We start from the raw sequence: 20,047 nt of genomic DNA, 5'->3' as shown, positions 1-20,047 counted from the left end.
CACATGTGCTGTCACAACGTGCTGCTGGGGGAGTTAAGCGTGTCCTGTGCAACTCCCCAGGGGAGGAGCTGGAGACTGGAGCCAGGCTCCCCTGGACCTCACCCCTCACACCTGTCCCCTGGGCGGATCATGCTCTGCATCCTGGCACTGTGATAAACCCGCTGTGATGACAGCCGTGTGCTGAGTCCCCGAGTCCCCCTAGTACAACACTGATGTGTGAGCAGTCTTGTGGACCCTGAAACAGCAGGGGAGGGCTGGTAGCAGCAACTAGATTAAAACCTAGAGAAAACCAAATTCTGGAAACAACCAGACCTCAAGGATAGAGGCTCCCAACAGTCACTTCATGATCCCTTCCACCCATCCCAGACAATAGCCACCCACTGCTGCTAAAACCTTTCCCACAATGGCGCCTCTGCACCTGGACACGGCTCCCCGGCTGACAGAAGCTCTCTCTAGTGCAGGGAAGATGGGAACAATTCCAGAGGCATGCAATCTGACACAGGACCACAAGGAGCGCACGGCCCTCGTGCGGTCCAGAAGGCTTCCTGGAGGAGGTAACCCTGGACTGAGTCCCGACAAGGAGCTGGCTGTGCAAACAGGTGGAAGAGGGAGAAAGATGTGTGCCAAGTCCTGAGACAAGAGTGCAGCCTATTCTGGAAACTGCAGGTAGTTCAGTGAGACTGAGCACTGAGTGCAGGAGAGAAGGAGGGGTGTGAGGCTGAAGATAAAGGGAGTGCCATTCTGAGTGCAGTGAGGGGACTGTCTGAGGGTCACCAGGGGAAGAGCACCACACTGGGTATACTGGGATGTGGCAAAGGGACTGGACTGGTGAGACTAAGAGCTGAGGGCCAGTTAGAAGGCACCTGCAATAACACAGGGGAGAGCAGGGTGGAGAAAAGGGGCAGGGAGGGGGCACGGGCAGAATAAACAGCAACTGATGACAGTGTGGTTCTGATGTGCAGACCCCGCCCCAGAGGGGCATGGGGCATTTCTACCCAGTCTTTCACATCTCAGAACCTTGGGTCCTCCCTTCTGCTGACTCAGCGTGGAGGGTGTTAGTCCCATCCCTTCACCCACCGCCCCGAACTGCTACGGCCAGGCCGTCTCATTTGGCCCAGGACAGTGAGGGTGGGCCTGGATCTGGCTGCTCAGAGTCACTAGGAAAAGCCCTCCATCTCATAGCCACTGGCCCCCAGGAGACCTCGTGAGAACAGACCCGGGCAGCCCAGGCCACACACTGGGAAACATGCAGTGACATCAATCTTGCGAAGGAAGGTTCACCTCTGAGTACGAGGACAGCCCACTGCCAGGAGGTGAGTGTTTTCAAAGAGCCCTTTAAAAGCGTTTATCGGAGCACCTTCTTTGAGGAGCAGAAGGATTTACTTAGGGCCTTCCATCCAGGGCATTCAAGGTCTGGCACAGAGCTTCCAATCTCCAGCAAAAGCACAAAACAGAAAAACTGCAGGCAGAAGCAGCAAAGCACGCACACAGAGGTGATTCCAGGAAAGGATGACGGTCCCTCAAGGGAAAACACACCTCCACCTGAAAAAGCTGGCATCTCCCTGGTCCCTCACACGGCATCCACAACCCAGCCTCTCCTGTGGCCTGGACCTGGCACCCTTTAATGATGCTGAGACGCCATTTCCTCATCTGAAATCCAGGGGTGAGGATCCCTTTCCTGCTTGCCTCACCCTACAGCCAGAATCTATAAAGAAATCCACGAAGTGTTAAACCACCATACAGAAGCCCTGTGTGTCACCAGCTTCCCAAACACATCTAGGAAAACACTTGGGGGAGGAGATGGAAGAAACACATGCATCCTTTGTCGGTGCTCAGAGGTCTCCAGGCTGCAGCCATCTGACCAGATCCTGTAAGGAGCACTATGCTACCACTTGGGGTTTTGGTGGCCAAGTCTTACCTTGAAACTGAGGCTTGACCTCCCAGGAGCAGGAGGCAAAGCCACCAAACACATGGCTGTCGCGGTCCTCCAGCAGCATGACACAGGGCCCCCGGTGTGTGATGAGCCCACAGAGCTGGGCAAAACTGTGCCCGTGGAGCTCAGACGCAAATAGCAGGCGCCAGCGGTGCCGCCACTCCCCGGGCAGGTGGGAGTTGATGTAGACAACGGATAGGACATCCAGGATGCTTGCAAACTCCCGCCCCAGGTCCACTTGGCGCTCAGGGATCAGGGTAGCCAAATCGAGGGACAAGTGCAGCAGAAAGCCTCTGTGGATGACCACGCTCAGAAACATGGCCACATGGGGGGTTCTGAACACCCAGTCCTCGATCACTGCTCGGTCACAGTCATGTGCCAGCTGCTCAGGCCCCAGAAGCTTCTCGCCATCTAGGGGAAGAGAAAACAGTACAAGTGGGCAATTACATCTCCTATCTACTTACCTAAACTGCCAGGTCCAGCAGGGGAGCCCTGTGCACGGTTCGCCTGAACTGAGATGCGCCATTCATCTGAACTGAGATGCGCGGTAAGTGTAAAACACACACCCAATTTCAAAGACTTGGCATGGAAAGAAAAAAGAATGTAAAATGTCTTGATCATTTTTTTTACATTGATTGCCAATGTTAAATATATTTTGGACATATTCTTAAAATTAATTTCACGCGTTTCTTTTGCTATTTTCATGTGGTTATTAGAATACGATTTCACATGTGGTATGTTTTGGTGCTTCCGTTCTATCTCTGTTGGACAGTGATCATCTGAACAATTCGACATCAGTGTTCTATCTTTTCTCTCTGCTCCAAGCTGCATTTCAGAGTCTCCAGGAGATAGCTACACCCTTATGCCAGGGCCCCAAAACTCCCCAGTAGTCCTTCCTGAGAGAGCTACACCAAAAGCCACTAGTCCTAACAAAGTCATCTGGAAAGGATTTAGAAGCATGCTATCCTCCAGCCAAGTCAGGGCAGAGGTTGGTAACTTTCTGGGAACCCCTCTAGTTTATGTGGGAAGAGGGGTTTCATTAACTACAAATTATGCCTAATTGTTTCCAACGAGCATCCGTCATCCTGCTTTCCATCTCTTACCCACTAAGAACAGCCGTAATGTCAGAAGACAAACTACTGGCACTTCATATGTATATCAGGGTATCATATACTATGTTATTTTTCTTTCCAAGTTCAAATACCTCATTAGGGAATGTAAACTGGTGCAGCCACTATGGCGAACAGTATGGCGACTCCATAAAAAAACTAAAAATAGAGTTACCATATGATCCAGCAATCCCACTCCTGGGCATACATCCACAGAAAACTGTAATTCGAAAAGATATATGCACCCCCATGTTCATAGCAACAGTATGAACAATAGCCAAGATGTGGAAGCAACTTAAATGTCCATCAACAGACAAATGGATAAAGATGTGGTGTGTGTATACACACACACACACACACACACACAATGGAATACTACTCAGCCATAAAAAGAATGAAATAATGTCATTTATAGCAACATCGATGAGCCTAGAGATTATCATATTAAGTGAAGTAAGACAGAAAGAGAAAGGCAAATACCATATGATTTCACTTATATGTGGAATCTAAAATATGACACAAATGAACTTATTTATGAAACAGAAATAGACTCATAGACATAGGAAACGAACTTATGGTTACCAAAGAGGAAAGGGGATGGGGGAGGCATAAAATAGGAGTTTGAGATTAACAGGTACACACTACTATATATAAAATAGATAAACAACAAGATCCTACTGTATAGCACAAGGAACTATATTCAATATCTTATAACAAACCATAATTGAAAAGAATGTATGTATATGTACAACTGAATCACTTTGTTGTACCCCAGAAACTAACACAATATTGTAAATCAAATATACTTAAATAAAATAAAACAAAACCAAAAAAATCTAAATCCCTCACTTAGTTTTTCAAACTGTTTAAAAATGCAGCTTTACAGTAAAGTAAAACTTTTATAAAACAAGTCTACTTTATAAAGAGATTCACCACAAGGTATTTTTAAATCCCAAGTAAATTTAAATATACAGTTTCTCAGCCAACAATAGAATACATATTCCTCTCAAGTGTACATGGAACATTCTCCAGAACAGACCATACATTAGGCCATAAAACATGCCCCAATAAATTTAAAAGAACTAAAATCATATAACGTATTTTTTCAACCACAATGTAATGAAATTACAAGTCAGTAACAGAAGGCAAGTGGGGAAATTCACAAACATGTAGAAATTAAAGAATATACCTCTAATAACCAATAGGCCAAAGAAGAAATCATGAGGGGAGTTAGAAAATACTGAGATGAATGAAAACAAACACAATATACCAAATCTTATGGGGTTCAGTGAAAGCAGTGCTTAGAGGGAAATTTACAGCCACAAATGCCTATACGAAAAAGGAGATCTCACATCAATAACCTAACCTTCTACCTCAAGAAACTAGAAAAAGAAAACCAAATTAAATCTAACAGAAGCAGAAGAAAAGGAAATAAAAGACTTGGGTGATGATAAATGAAATAGATTAAACAAAGAAAATCCACAAAACCAAAAAGGTTGGCTCTTTGGGAATGACAAAAAGTGAACAAATCTTTAGCTAGAATGACCAAGAGAAAAAGAGAAGACTCAAATGACTAAAATCAGAAATGAAAGTCGGGACATCACTACCAACCTTGCAGAAACAAGGATTATAAGGAAATACTATGAACAATTGTATGTCAACTGATTAGATAATCTAAATAGTCCTCCAAAGTTGGAAGACCCATGCTTGCTGATTTCAAATTTTTACTACAAGGCTACAGTAGTCGAAACAGCATGGACCACTCTTCGACGCCAAGGTCTAAGGTCTGATGCAGGGCACTTGCCTGGAAGCTTCATCTCGGAGATCAGCTGAGCAGCCAGCACCTGCACCCTGGGCAGGGAACCTAGGGCTTGCTTCTGAGTCCAGCCTCTCAGCTCCTGTCTGTAGTTTAGCACGTGTACCACAGAGCCAACCAGATCCTCTGTAAACTTGAAAACCACAATTTTACCATTAATCATGTTTCTGTTGTGACCTGTGACCTATATCATATCAACGTGGGGAAGAGGGTTTTATCTCTCTTCAAGACCAACTGTCATGGGCCACCATGTGGGAAAAGATCATGTAACTTGAGTAGTTATTCATTATTCTAACGATACCCTTGGCTGGTTAGTTGGCCAAAGCCTCTTTGTCCAAGGGTTCGGACGTTCGGACCTTGACCAGTTATGTGGTCTAGGGTCCCCCAGCAGTGGACCTCTCCACAATGCCTCCATCCGCTGTTTAATCATCCTCAGTCCCTGACGTGCATACACCAAGACTGCCTGGGATGGCTGCGAAGGGGGCCTCTTACCTTTTGGACTTCTCTTGCCTTCACGGGACCTTCTGTGGCAGAAATCATTTTCATGATCACGAGACTCTTCTCCTCAGAGTTTCCTTTTAACAGGTGGGACATGGACACTGTGAACTGCTCCTGGGAGACATTCTCACTAGGCCCCTTTACCTTCCCCATCAGGTCAACCCTCCGCATGCCCTCAAATAGTCTGGTGACCATCTCCGAGGGGAGTGCTTCCCCAACATGATTCTGTGGGGACAAGCAGGAGAAAAGGCCAGACAGGGTGTGAGTCAAACCCAGTAGGGATGATGGAAAAATATCTAGGGGACCAAGACCAACCACTGCTACCTGCACACAACCTTCCTAAATCCTACATGCACCATCTGTCCCCACCTAAGAGCATCACACCACCCCAGGACACACATACCTAACATGTTCTGGCTTATGGCTCATCTTGGCCATCAGACTCTTCCATAATCTGTTCCCATCCTGCCCTCCAAACTTACCAGTCTCCCGAGAAGGGCCATGTCATTCCTGCCTCTGGACATTATCTGCTCCTCACTCTGCTTACAACATCTTCTCCATTCTAGATTTTAGTATCTGTCATTTGCAGGCCTGAATTTATTACGACATGGAACACATGGTCTGTGTAGTGGTAAAATTGGTCTCCTCTGTATTAGGAACTTCCAAATATATCAGTGAGCTTTTGCTTCTTATCCAAGTCCTTTATGCTCAATATGCATTTTTCATCAATTTCTCCTTAAACTTAAAATCTAGTTCTTCACTGTCTTGAAGTAATATTCTGTAAATATCCTTTTCTCTTTGACTCCAACATCAAATCTTATTTGGTCCAGGGATATGCAAATACATGGTGAGAGAAAGTAAATCATGAACTAAATCATTAGGATCTGAACACTGAACACTTCCAAAACAACTTCACCATGTCTATGCAGTCAGTGACAACATTCTGTGGTTCTCGGGAAGCCGGTTCCCAAGCTCACTGCTCAATAAGAGTCTTCCTACTTCTGTCAGTGTTTTCAAAGTTCTCCTGAAGAGTAGCTGTTAATTCCTTCCCAAAGGAACCTAGATTCGGTCACCAAGCTTTTCTGATCAACTTTTAACTCTATTCATCTTTTTTTGTGTGTGCACAGGGGAGAGGAGGAGGTAATTAGGTTTGTTTGTTTGTTTGATTATTTATTGGCAGTACTGGAGATTGAACCCAGAACCTCGTGCATGCTAAGCATGCACTCTACCACGGAGCTATACCGTCCCTCCTCCATCTCTATTTATTTTAATAAATACTTGGGAAGGTTGTCACCAACTCTGCAGTCAAGTCCCTAACTGGTCTGTCTGGTTTTGTCTGCTCCAGCTTAGGGGGTGACCCAGAAGACCAGGGTGCTTTTGGTCTAGTGGAGATACACACACACACACGGATCTATGACTCCAATAATCTCCTCAGCCAGTTTCCTCTACTGGAAGGTGAGGACGTTGGGGCAGCCCAATGCTGTCGGCTCCCATTCTGCACGTTCTAAAAGAGGAGCCTCTCAAATGCCTCCCCACACTGCGTGGCCTCCCCAACACCCAGGAAGATGGGCTGATGGTATCTCTTTGTCATTGCCTCATTCTGTCTGAGCACTCAAACATGCGGTTAAAGGCCCCATGAAATGGGGCCAAAAGATGGGGAAAAGGGCAGTTTTAACTCCTCATCAGATGACCCTTGAATCTGAAACTTGGCTATTTTGTAACAAAAACCACAAAATTCCCAGGACATCAAATGCTTACGAATCCTCAAGGCAAAGGCAGGCTTGAAACTTTGCAGTTATTGGACCCACAAATAAAGCTAGGGCAACCTGTCTCCTGTCCGCAAGGAAATCAGGAAACGATGGTCCCAGAGACAGGAAGCAGGCCAGCCCCTCCAGTCAACCTCAGGGTGGAAATGTTCCCAAAACACTGCTGTAGGTGCAACAGAGACCACAGAGCCCACACAACCGAAAACAGGTACTATCTGTCCCTTTACAGAAAACACGGTTCTCAGTGTCCCCATACATCTGTCTTACAGGACCAGACAGCCAACTTTGGCCTGACCCCTGCTCCAAATAAACACAAACCACCGAGGGTAACTCTTGCCTTCAGTGCCTGCAGAGAGAAGGATCTGGGTGACGTATTTGAGCTGAGTTTCTCCGATGACAGAGCATCAAACAACCTGTCAATCTCAGCCTGCTCCTCAGGAAGAAACTGTGAGCTGAGACCCTGCCCCAGGTGACTCCTGCTGTTTCCCATCTGTACTTCTAGCTGGCGGGATTCTCTGCAGAGGAAAAGTTAACACCCAGTTAGAGAGAGAAGTCAAAGGGTACCAACCCTAGGAAACAAATGGTCAAGTTAATCCATATTGATTTGGTTGTAAAATGCAGCTAAAACACAGCAGAGCTAACCAATGTTGCTTCAAAGTGGCAGAAAATGAATGGTCCACATAAGGAAAGTGGGAAAACCCAATTCTGACTCCTCTGACTGCCCGAAGCCTGCTCCTAATTTTTTAAATTAATTAATTAATTAATTTATTTATTTATGTAGTTAGTGTGTCAATTTCTGGTGTGCAGCACAATGTCCCAGTCATGCATATACATATATGTTTCACATTCTTTTTCACTAAAGGTTATTACAAAATATTGAATATAGTTCCCTGTGCTATACAGAAGAAACTTTTTTTAAATCTATTTTTATATATAGTGGCTAACATCTCGTGTAAGCCTGCTCCTAATTGCCGAGCAACAGTGGATTTCTTTATTTGAAAATGTTCTAAGATAATGTAACTAAAAGGTAGGAAAAGCAGTATTTTAATCTGAATACTAATTTTTTAAAAACCTAAGTTAAAATGATCTCTAAGGCTGGATGTTCACAGGTATGTGAATACAATTAGTGCCTTGAAAATATTGCCTTCAGAGCGAACATGCTGTTGGACAAGTTCTTCCTTTGTGATGCTGGCTCCACCTGGCTAGCTACACTGTCTCAGGCAAGCTACAGAAACTCTCTGTGCCCAGTTTCCTCATTTGTAAAATGAGAATAATCACAGCCCCCCTCTCAGACCATTGTGATTGGGAAACACGTCGGCCAAAGCAAAGGGCTGAGAACGGAGCCATGAGATCCCAGCCAGTGCCCCGTCTCTTGGAGGAGTCTGAACAGAGGCTGGTATCCAAAGGCAGCCAGGGGCCCTGTTCAGGTCACAGACCTCATTACAGAAAGCAGTCCCTTCTGATCCAGGGATTATAATAAAAGCACAGTCAGAGATGAAACCACCTAAGGGGCAAAGTGTCGTGACTTCCTAATTCCTGTCTTTAGACTTTATCTGGAACCCGCATTGGTGGAATTGCTGGTGAGACAAGTACCTTCCCCCAAAGCAACAGCCCACAGTCCCCTACCAGGGCAAGCTGGTTGGGGCAGTGGGTGAGGAGAGGCTATCCCTGCAGGAGGAGCGTGGATCACAGGCCCAGCAAGACCTGGCTGCTCAAACCCTCAAGGGAAAATGGGGTGCAGCTGGGACATTTCTTTTCTTTTTTTTTTTACTGAGCTGAGATTCATGTAACATAACATTACCCATTTTACAATGAACAACTCAGTGGCATTTAGTATATTCCCAACATTGTGAGACTACCACGTTTATCTAGTCCTAAAACACTGTCATTACCCCAAAAGAAACCCCAGACCCACTGGCACTGAATCCCCATTCCGTCCCCTGGCCTCCCAGACCCTTGCAACCAATAATATGCCGTCTCTCGGGATTTGCCTATTCTGAACATTTCACGTTAACAAAATCATACAATAAATGGCCTTTGGGGTCTGGATTTTTTCACTCAGCATAACACTTTAAAGGTTCATTCACTTCTGCACAGCAAAGGAAACCATAAGTAAAACAAAAAAACAACCTACAGAATGGAAAAAAATTTTTGCAAATGAAACCAACAAAGGCTTGATCTCCAGAATATATTAGCAGCTCATACGACTCAAGAAGAAGAAAATAAACAACCCAATCCAAAAATGGGCAGAAGACCTAAACAAGCAATTCTCCAAGGAAGACATACAAATGATCAATAGACACATGAAAAAATGCTCAATATCACTAATTATCAGAGAAATGCAAATCAAAACTACAATGAGGTATCACCTCACACCAGTCAGAATGGCCATCATTCAAAAGTCCACAAATGACAAATGCTGGAGAGGCTGTGGAGAAAAGGGAACCCTCCTACACTGCTGGTGGCAATGCAGTTTGGTGCAGCCACTGTGGAAAACAGTATGGAGATTCTTCAAAAGACTAGGAATAGACTTACCATATGACTCAGGAATCCCACTCCTGGGCTTATATCCAGAAGGAACCCTACTTCAGGATGACACCTCACCCCAATGTTCATAGCAGCATTATTTACAATAGCCAAGACATGGAAACAGCCTAAATGTCCATCAACAGATGACTGGATAAAGAAGATGTGGTATATTTATACAATGGAATAGTACTCAGCCATAAAAATCGACAACATAACACCATTTGCAGCAACACGGATGCTCCTGGAGAATGTCGTTCTAAGTGAAGTAAGCCAGAAAGAGAAAGAAAAATACCATATGATATGTGGAATCTAAAAAACAAACAAACAAAGTATAAATACAGAACAGAAATAGACTCATAGACATAGAATACAGACTTGTGGTTGCCAAGGGCGTGGGGGGTGGGAAGAGACAGACTGGGATTTCAAAATTGTAGAATAGATAAACAAGATTATACTGTATAGCACAGGGAAATATATACCAGATCTTATGGTAGCTCACAGAGAGAGGAATGTGACAATGAATATATATATATATATGTTCATGTATAATTGAAAAATTGTGCTCTACACTGGAATTTGACACAACATTGTAAAATGATTATAAATCAATAAAAAATGTTTAAAAAATAATAAAGGTTCATTCATACTGTAGCATGATCAATACATCATTCTTTTATGACTGACTAATATTCCAGTGTGTGGAGATACCACGGTTGGTTTATCCATTCACCTGTTGATGGACATCTGGGCTGTTTCTTTTGGGTGTTGTGAATAGTGCTACTGTGTACATACATGTCCACGTACTTGTTTGAGTCCCTGCTTTCAAATTTGAAGGGGATATACCTAGGAATGGAATTTCTGGGTCATATAACCTGATGTTTGATTTTTGAGGAATTGCCAAACTATTTTCCATTTTACATTCCCAGCAGCAAAGCATGAGCGTTCCAATTTCTCCACATCCTCTCCAACACTCTTGTTATGTTTCCATCTTTTTTTTTTAATCAGAGCCATTCTGGCTGGGGGACCCCTCTGCACTGAACAGGAAGCCTCCAGCTGAAGGCTCCTTGGAGAGGGGCTATATCACCCTTATAAAGGTGGGCTGAAGATGGGGGCTTACACAACCTCATTTGGGGCTGCCATTCAGGGGCCATCTGATCTAAATGCTTCCACTTCTCAAGTTTCTCACCTGCATTAAGAGTCAAGAAGGAAAACCTCTAGCCTTGGGCTCAAGGTCCAGCCTAATTAAAGCCTTCCTCATCTCTAAGATACAGGGTGTGGCACCAGCTGGTGCCTGGTCCCCAGCAGCAGGTACAGCTCAAGCAGCTACGCCAAGGCAGATCCATCCTCTCCATCAACTCTTCTGAGAGTCCCAAGAAACAACCTGTCACAAGTCAACACTTGTGACTTGATGAGGAGATGTGCCATTGTCGTTTGACTTCTAAATACTCATCAGTTCTGGAAGGAGCAGGAAAGAGTGCCAAACAAAGACAGAAAGAAGGTATGAACATCATCAATTCTGCCATAAATTTAATATATTCTACCTATTGCAAACCTGTGCTGTAAGTATTAAGTGTCTGAAGGCAACGCCCAGGAGAAATCACACTAGCAAGTAGGTCGATGCCCACTGGCTAAGGATGAGGCTGTAGTCAGGCTGTATTTCCAGTCAGCTGTGGCAAGGAAGTGGGGGGACCTGGGTGAGAGCGTAGAGTGGGGATGTCTTCTTGGAAGGCTCAAAGAAGGGAAGGTTCAGTCAGTGACTGGGTCCGTTCAGTCAGTGACCATTGGCGTGGAGGGGGCACTGGACAATACTTTTCATCAAGGATGCGGGAGGAACAGAGGGGGTAGGGTAATAATTAGGAGGGACGCTCCACTGCTCTACTGACCAGGAAAGGGGCTGTGGGTTACCCTGGGACCCTGGCTAGTGACCCGATCCATCTACGAAGCGTGGTTTTGCTTTTGCTTGGTTCCAGCTTTATTTATGTTACCAGTAAATCATGACAGCTTTAGTCAAAAGTATGGTTAGATTCATACCCTCCCCAACCAGGGAGGTTTGAGATTCTCTCAAAATCTGTGTTAACATATCAAGTCACCAAAACACTTATCACACAACACTCCCTGCGCCCCTCTCGTTTCTGCTGAAATCCTGAAAATGTCAGCGTATGAAGATGCTCCCTAGTGAATTCTATTTCACTCTCCAGGTCTTTCTAACAAAGACAATCACACATTTTACTTCTTATAGAACACCTGAAAGTTTGTGACATGAGAAACCAACCCTGTGACTCACCTAACACTGGAAGAGACAGTGGCCTCCCGACACCTTGAGGGAAAGGTTTTTGAGACATTGGCACAGCTTCACATCAAAGCTGGACCCTTGAGGCCAGCTGACAGCCATGCCCACCCAAGCAGGCTTCCAAGGGCTCCCCAGAAGGAAAAAGCCCAGAGGCACCTGACAGCAAGGACAGGGTCTCCAGCCAATGCCACCTCCACCTCTCTAACGGTGAAGCGATCTAAATGCCACCCCTCAAATTCCGCAAATCCTGAGAAGGCTTCCTTCTTTCTCAAAACCGAGGAATCTCTCTACCAAGGGGATACCAGCCTCTTTCAGGGGCAGTCTGGAGTTAAAAGGCTGCCAACACTTAAATGGCCCTCCTCAGAAGTTCCCAGATGTCAAACAATTGAGGAATCAGCACAGCCAAGGGTTTGTGTCACTCAGAGGTCACAGGTTCAGCCCCTCCAGGACATTGGCCTTCCTGACATCCTCACAGGCATCTAATTCCTTCCAACAGGTAACACAGCATCTCCTGGGCCAGATAATGCCCGGCAGAGGGCAGGCATACAGAGAAGCTGCAGGGGCGTCCCATCCAACAAGAAGTGCTCGGGGGATTAACAGGCTTGGGGCGAAGAGAGAACAGAGGTTGAGAGTAGAAAACATCCAAGGGACAGGTTCCAGCTGGGTCTTCGGGTGCCCACAGGCAGTTCACCTGGGAAGTCAGACAGTGCACACAAAGGCACAGGGTGAAAGGAACATCATCCCACATCCTGGCGAGGTCTGATGTGGGGAGGGTACCGGAGGCAGGCTACAGAGCAAGGGGGCACTCGTCTGCCTCCACCCAGCCCCTCACTTCCAGCCCTCCCCAACCCCCACCCCCGTCCCACCAGAAACAGGCTCCTCCGCTGTTGTCTGAAAACAGTAGCCTGGCCAGCCTCCGTGGGGCTCAGATGCCCATGAAAAACAACGGTGGCTGGGAAAGATGCCAACAGGGAGGGCCAGAGGTGCAGACCATTGGCGTGCAGTGGGCACAGGACAACATCGGGAGGAGACATCAGGGAAAGGCCTGGAAGCAAGGCAGCCAGACAGCTGGAAACACCAGTTTTTCTTTCAAGGAGAAGGGAGAACGGGATGTCGCAGCCATAAGCAGGAGCCACAGGACTGGAGTCCATGACAGGTGGGAGGATGCACAGCCTCTAAGAACACAACCCTGCACCCCCACAGGGCACAGGTGAGCATCTCCAAACAGCTCCAAGGATGCCCCACTTCCTGTTAAAGCACCCCGCGCAAGGCAGAGGGAAGCACTGGCAGCAATACAGCGTTTCCAAGTTCCTCCAGCCTAGACTCACTTTAATCAGGACAGAAATCTCTGTAACCAACTTCGGGGAGGAAACAAAAGCCTCCAATGATGCATTCCTACTTCTCTCCAAATGCACATCCCTGAACTTTCTTTCAATTCCTGACAATGGTTTCCTCACGGACTGTACTAGGTGCACCTCCATATGCAGGATAAACTTTTTTTTTTCCTGGCAAGTTGTGTATAAAACAACCCAGCACTGGTCTGAGTCTTCCGCAGGTTTGCATCTATCAAGTCTTCTTTCAGGAGAACGCACCTCAACGTTCCTTTCAGACTGCTTACCTTGGTTCAACTGGGGACAGTTTTGTCCCCCAGGGGACATTTGGCAATGATGCTTGGCTGTCACAGCCAGAGAGAGGGTGCTGCTGGCTTCTAATGGATAGAAACCAGGGGTACTGCTAAATACTCTGCAATGCACAGGACAGCCCCATGCAACAAAGAAGTACCTGGCCCAAATGTCAGTAAGGCTGGGAATGAGAAATGAGCTTCCAAAGATGTGGGGCTGTGGGGCAGAGCGGGAGGGTGGGCAGTGAAATGCACTAATAATCAGAGTGCCTGCCTCCCACACGGAGGCCCCCAGGCTCTGAAGTTACAGTGTAAGCCATGATGAGCAGATCTGAGTTCAAGTTCTGACATTGGTTGATGTTATGACCAGGGACAAATTACTAAGTCTCTTCGAAACTTAGTAAAATTGGGAAAGGGCCACCAGCCCTGTAACGAGGTGGAAAGGATTAAATGAGGGAACAGAACATTTAATTCTGCTTTCTAGAGGTCAGAGAAGGAGAGAGAGCTGAGCCCAAGGCAACAGAAGGTAGAGTTCTCGACTTCCAGCAACGGAAACAGCCCAGCTTGGAAGGAACAAACACCCTCAGTGCTGGAAAGGGAGCCAGGAGCCATTTTTCTGCAGAATGGGCCACAGTTTCTGTTGGCATCCTAGGACAGCTCAGCCAACTCTCTCAAAGCATCTCTGATGGCTCCTGTCCTCCAAGGACATCCCAGACTCCCTATCTCCAAGGGGCCACTGTCCTGGGAGCAGTCACCTGGCCCTCAGTACCCACTTCCTGGGAAGCCTCCAGCTACCTTATCTGGTTCAAGCTTTGTTTACATCCCAGAACCAGCAGCCCTTATGTGAAGGGTCAGCTTGAGCCTGGGCCAGCCCCACAATGCACAGAGTTCCTGTGGGCCAGAAGGTGACTGGTCCTCCTGCCCAAGGTTGGCTTCCCTCCCTCCAGAGGCCCCACTGGCTGATCTGCTGGGTATTGACCTGGGAGTGCTTTCTTCTCCTCTCCCCTAAGTTTAGCCATCAGCTCCACTCTCCTGGGACAGAGAGCAGCATGCGGTCAGAAGACAAGAAGGAAGGTCACCCACCCCACTACACACTCCAGGACAACCCCTGCCTCGCCTCCTCCGTCAGATGCTCCCCAGTTCTTCCCGCGTCCATTCGCTCTCTGCCCCTTCTCGACAGCTGGCCTCCACCCTGGAGACCCTAGGGAAAGCATCTGCAGGAACCCTCTGATCTCAACCACACGAAAGGCAGAAAGTGAGGAGTGCTTCTGTGCCAACTGACCCTCTTTCCCTCCCTTCCTCAGAGCTGTCCCACCACTCCAAACCCCACCAAGGGACACAGAATCTCGGGCAGCCAGGGAGGGGCAGGGCCCAGGTCCATTCCAGGGACCAGGACCATTGCCCCTATCCCTACCCTAGCCGGGCTGCTCCTTCCAGAGCCCCCGGGCCAGTGACCTCCCCCCTACCCCACCGATGCCCTTGCCCTCCACCCCAGCGCTGACCTGACCTGCCTTTCCAGTCGTGGTCCACAGATTTCCCACCACCACCCCGGAACGGCTCAACCCCGTTGCCAGGCGACGGCGCTGACAGACGGCTACCTGCCCCAGTCGCAGAAGTGAACGCCTAGGGGGCGGAGCCCCGTAAACGACCCAGCCAATAGCAATGTACCTCATGGGGCGTGGGCCAGCGCAGGCGAATGGGGACGGGGCTGTGGGCGGGGCCCGCGGACAGCCGCTGGCAGGAAGGAAAGAGGTGGGATTCCTGCGCGCAGCTGCGGGAGGAGCTGGGAAAAGGGCTGGAGACCAGACCTGGGGAAGAGCTGGGAAAGGAGCTGGAGACCAAAGAGAGTGGCTGACGACTCGCGGAGGAGCCAGGGAGGAGCACCTGGGATGGGAGAGTGTCCGGTCTGGGCTGTGGTAGCTGGGGTGAGGCTGGGATGAGAGCGTAGCTGGAAGAGAGGAGCGTGGGCCCAATAGAGACACACTGAGAGAAGGGAGAGGCAGGTAACCCAGCCGAGGGACCCTCCACTACTGAGGCCTCTGGTTCAAGACGCAGGCAACTCTCCTGGGGCATCCCTCCACCTCTCTACTGTCGGGCACCTTCAGTCCAGATGTACTACAGTCGGCATCCCCGCCTCCTTATTAAGACTCTCTCTCCTGGGGATCCGGGTCACTCAGCCCTGGCTTTTCTCCCATGCCCTCCCTGGTAGTTTTCACTCGGTCTTTTCTGCCTTCTGTTCTCCGGGAGCTCTTCATGCCTTCCCTCTGGCCCCCTCCTTTCACCCCAAGCATCCTCTCTGAGCTAACGTCCTTCCTGCTGACAGCCTTCCTGATGACTTCACTTCCCATCTGTCTACTGTGCTGACCCCTAAACCTGCACATCAAACTGGTCATCTCGGCTGCACTCAGAGCCCATTTGTCCAAAAGGCTATACCTCAGCCTCAGCCCAGCCAAACCCAAACAAGTCCTCTTCCTTCCAAAACTAAAGTCTCCTATTTACTTTATTCTGGGAGGATCACAGTCCTCACCCTCACAATCCTTTATCATTCAGTCCCACCTTACTGAGTAAGTGGGAAGGAGGAATGATTAAGCTGAGGGGAAGGGAGGGTTGGGGGCATATGTCTGTGGATGGGAGGCCTGGGGAAGATAAGCAGAGAAAAAACAAGAACAGTGAGAGGCTATGTCGGGAAAGCAGGTGGGATATTAAGAAATACACAGGGAAAACATAGGTCCTACTGTGTAGCACAGGGAACTATATTCAATATCTTGTAATAACCTATAATGAAAAAGAATATTTATGTGTATAACTGAATCACTATGCTGTACACCAGAGACTAACAACACTGTAAATCGACCTCACTTCAATAAAAAATAAATAAATACAATGTTTTAATCCTTTTTCCATGTTACTACATTTACGTGGAAAACATGACATTTTGGTAGCTACCACCACATATAAACTTATTTGTTTATTTCTCTATTGTTGGTGGTTCAGGTTTTTTCTACCTTTTGGCTATTAAAATAACACTGCAATGAGCAATATTAAAAAAAGAAAGAAAGAAAGACGTACACAGGGATTTCCAGGCTGAAAAACTGAGATCATCTGAACATTTCCCTTTTGTGTGTCAAGGGTCTGCCTTCCAAGCTCTTTAGTCTACCCTGATCCCCATCCTCCCTGCTCATCAGATGCCTTTCCAAGTTGTAACCAAGCAAAGAGAGCCCCTCCCGCCTGCTCCCTGAGGCTGCCTGACTGCTGACATAAGGCACAGTTTCTAGTGGAGAGGTCAGTCCGGGTACTGAGGCCGTCCTGTGAGAGCCAAGCGTCCCGAAGCCCAGCCACCTCCACCCTCCTGTGGGTCATGGACACGAACTGAGTAACCTCAACTCTTCACCTCAGCTCACTCTAGTTAGGTTTCTGCCACCAGCAGCCAAGGGAGTAGAAGGATTAGATCCCTTGTCCTTAGGCACACAAACGTTGGGGGTATAAATCAGGAATATCCAGGGTGATTGCATTCTATGCAAAAAGGCGATTTCCTATAGGCAAAAGCACACCCAGGGCAGGGGCCATGATGACAGTCCTAGATGTGGGCACTGGGGCGTGGTGATGGAAGGGCTGGGGGCGGGGATTGCCTAGCCGCAGAGATTACGACAATTAAACCAACTAAAAGTCTGCCTGCTTTTTATCATCAAGCACTGGCAATTCTCAGCAACATCAAGTGATATCATTCTCCTCCCTGAAAAAGCCACTTATTGGGCTAACCCAGGGGTTGGCAGACTTTTTCTGTACAGGGCCAGGTAGCAAATATTTTAGATTTTTCAAGCCAGACCATCTCTGTCACAGCCACTCAAAGGTGTTGGGACACAAAAACAGCCACAGGCAACAGAGAGACAGCTGGGCATGGCTGTGTGCTCCTCTGTGACTTTATTTATGGGCACTGAAATTTGACTTTTACAGAATTTTCACATGTCATGAAATATTATTCTTTTGATTTTGTTTTCCAATCATTTAGAGTGTGAAAATCATTCTTAGCTCACTGGCTGTCCAAAAGCAGCAGTGGCTGGATTTGGTTTACAAGCCATGGTGTGCTAGCCCCTATTCTTAACAGTGACTGCAGTTACTGTTACATTTGAATAATATTTATATAAGCTTCAAATGTGGATATTTTTATTATGTTTACCTTTAAAACTGGGTCTATCAATCCTGTTTAAAATTGAGTAAAAAATAATAAAATACCTAGTAATAAACCTAACCAACAAGGTCAAAGACCTATACGCTGACAACTATCAAACACTGATAAAGGAAACCGAAGATGACTCAAAGAAATGGCAAGATATCCCATGCTCTTGGATTGGAAGAATTAACACTGTTAAAATGGCCACACTATCCAAAGAAATCTACAGATTTAATGCAATCCGTATCAAATTATTCATGACATTTTTCACAGAACTAGGACAAATAATCCTGAAATTCATACAAAAACACAAAAGACTCAAAGTTGCCAAAGCAATCCAGAGGAAAAAGAACAAACCTAGAGGCATAACCCTCTCAGACTTCAGACAATGCTACAGAGTTACAGTAATCAAAACAACATGGTGCTGGTACAGAAACAGGCATAAAGATCAATGGAACAGAACAGACAGCCCAGAAATAAACACATACCTATTAATCTTTGACGAAGGAGGCAAGAATATACCAAGGAGAAGAGTCTCTTCAGCAAGCGATGTTGGGAAAGTTGGACAGCTACATGTAAATCAATGAAGTTAGAACATTCCCTTACACCATATACAAAAATAAACTCAAAATAGCTTAAAAACTTAAATATAAAACATGACATCATAAAACTCCTAGAAGACAACACAGGTGACATGTTCTCTGACATAAATTGTAGCAATATTTTCTTAGATCAGTCTACCCAGGAAATAGAAATAAAAGCAATAATAAACAAATGGGACCTAATTAAACTTACAGGCTTTTGCACAGTAAAGGAAACCATAAACAAAATGAAAAGAAAACCTACGGACTGAGAGAAAATATTTACAAATGATGCATCCAACAAGGGCTTAAATTCCGAAATATACAAACAGCTCATACAACTCAATGACAAAAAAACAAACCCAATCAAAAATGGGCAGAAGACCTAGACAAACATTTCTCCAAAGAAGACATCCAGATGGCCAACAGGCACATGAAAAGATGCTCATCATCGCTAATTATTAGAGAAATACAAATAAAAACTACAATAAGGTATTACCTCATACCTGTCAGAATGGCCATCATCAAAAAGTCTACAAATAATAAACTTTGGAGAAGGTGAGGAGAAAAGGGAGCCCTCCTACACTGTTGGTGGGAGTGCAAATTGGTGCAATCACTATGGAGAACAGTATGGAGGTTTCTTAAACTGAAAATAGACTTACTATATGATCCAGCAATCCCACTCCTGGGCATACATCTGGAAAAGACAAAAACTAATTTGAAAAGATACATGCAGCACTATTTACAACAGCCAAGACATGGAAGCAACCTAAATGTCCATCGACAGATGACTGGCTAAAGACAAAGTAGTGTGTGTGTGTGTGTGTGTGTGTGTGTATAAATGTATATATATATACACCACATATACATGTATATATAATGGAATAGTATTATGTTACATAATATATATTAAATATACTATACATGTGTATATATAATGAAATATTAGTCATAAAAACGAATGAAATAATGCCATTTGCAGCAACATGGATGGACCTAGAGATTATCACACTAAGTGAACTAAGTCAAACAAAGAAAGACAAATATCATATGATATTACTTATATGTGGAATCTAAAAAAAATAGCACAAATGAACTTATTTACAAAACAAACACTCAAACATAGAAAACAAACTTACGGTTACTAAAGGGAAAAGAGTTTACGATCATCAGATACTAACTACTATATATAAAACAGATAAACGACAAGGTCCTACTGTAGAGCACAGGGAACTATACTGAATATCTTGTAATAACCTATAATGGAAAATAATCTGAAAAAAGATTTTATATATATACATGTATATATATAAAACTGAATCATTTTGTTGTATACCTAAAACTAACACAATACTGTAAATCAACTATAGTTCAATAAAAAATAAATGTATTTTTAAATAAACTAGGTTTATTTGGAGAATACCTAGTTATAGATCTGGCCCCAGCACACGTGGATCCAGCTACAGACACTCGACTTAAGAGTAAGTCTGAAATACCCAGAATTTTCTGAGCTCATTCGGGGTGCAGTTTGGGCCTCCAGCCCCTCCTGGAACATGTATTCCTGCCTTTAAAGTGTAGATTTGAAATAAACATCAGAAGCACAGTGACTGGAAAGACCAAGAAACAGGCCTTGGGCTGCATCAGTGCCACTTGGCACTTCTGTGGTTAAAAGTTCTCAACTACAGAACAATCTAAAAGCCTCTAGAATAAATCCCAAAGAAATGAAGGCATGA

The 20,047-nt window shown here is 45.8% G+C and overlaps 1 protein-coding gene across 6 annotated transcripts in view; it reads right to left on the bottom strand.

Annotated features, from left to right (window-relative positions):
* MEAK7 (MTOR associated protein, eak-7 homolog) overlaps positions 1-15,150 on the bottom strand; it is a 38,532-nt gene extending 23,382 nt beyond the window's left edge. For 4 of the 6 annotated variants that reach the window (XM_074370338.1, XM_045505610.1, XM_074370339.1 and 1 more), the window contains exons 1-5: positions 15,065-15,150; positions 7,460-7,637; positions 5,351-5,581; positions 4,847-4,991; positions 1,919-2,344 (exon numbers count right to left, since the gene is read on the bottom strand). In XM_074370338.1, coding sequence (XP_074226439.1) covers positions 1,919-2,344; positions 4,847-4,991; positions 5,351-5,581; positions 7,460-7,612 — 955 coding nt within the window. In that variant the 5' untranslated portion in view covers positions 7,613-7,637; positions 15,065-15,150. Of the gene's footprint in view, positions 1-1,918; positions 2,345-4,846; positions 4,992-5,350; positions 5,582-7,459; positions 7,638-10,837; positions 11,107-15,064 lie in introns of those variants that run through there. The other 2 variants (XM_045505611.2, XM_045505609.2) reach the window with 2 other exon arrangements.
* Between the last annotated feature and the right edge of the window lie 4,897 nt (positions 15,151-20,047).

This window comes from Camelus bactrianus, chromosome 9, assembly GCF_048773025.1.
Source record: "Camelus bactrianus isolate YW-2024 breed Bactrian camel chromosome 9, ASM4877302v1, whole genome shotgun sequence".
In the NCBI taxonomy this organism is placed as follows: Eukaryota; Metazoa; Chordata; class Mammalia; order Artiodactyla; family Camelidae; genus Camelus; species Camelus bactrianus.
The sequence above is the reverse complement of the archived record's forward strand: the minus strand, read 5'-3'. Positions and strand labels throughout refer to the sequence as shown.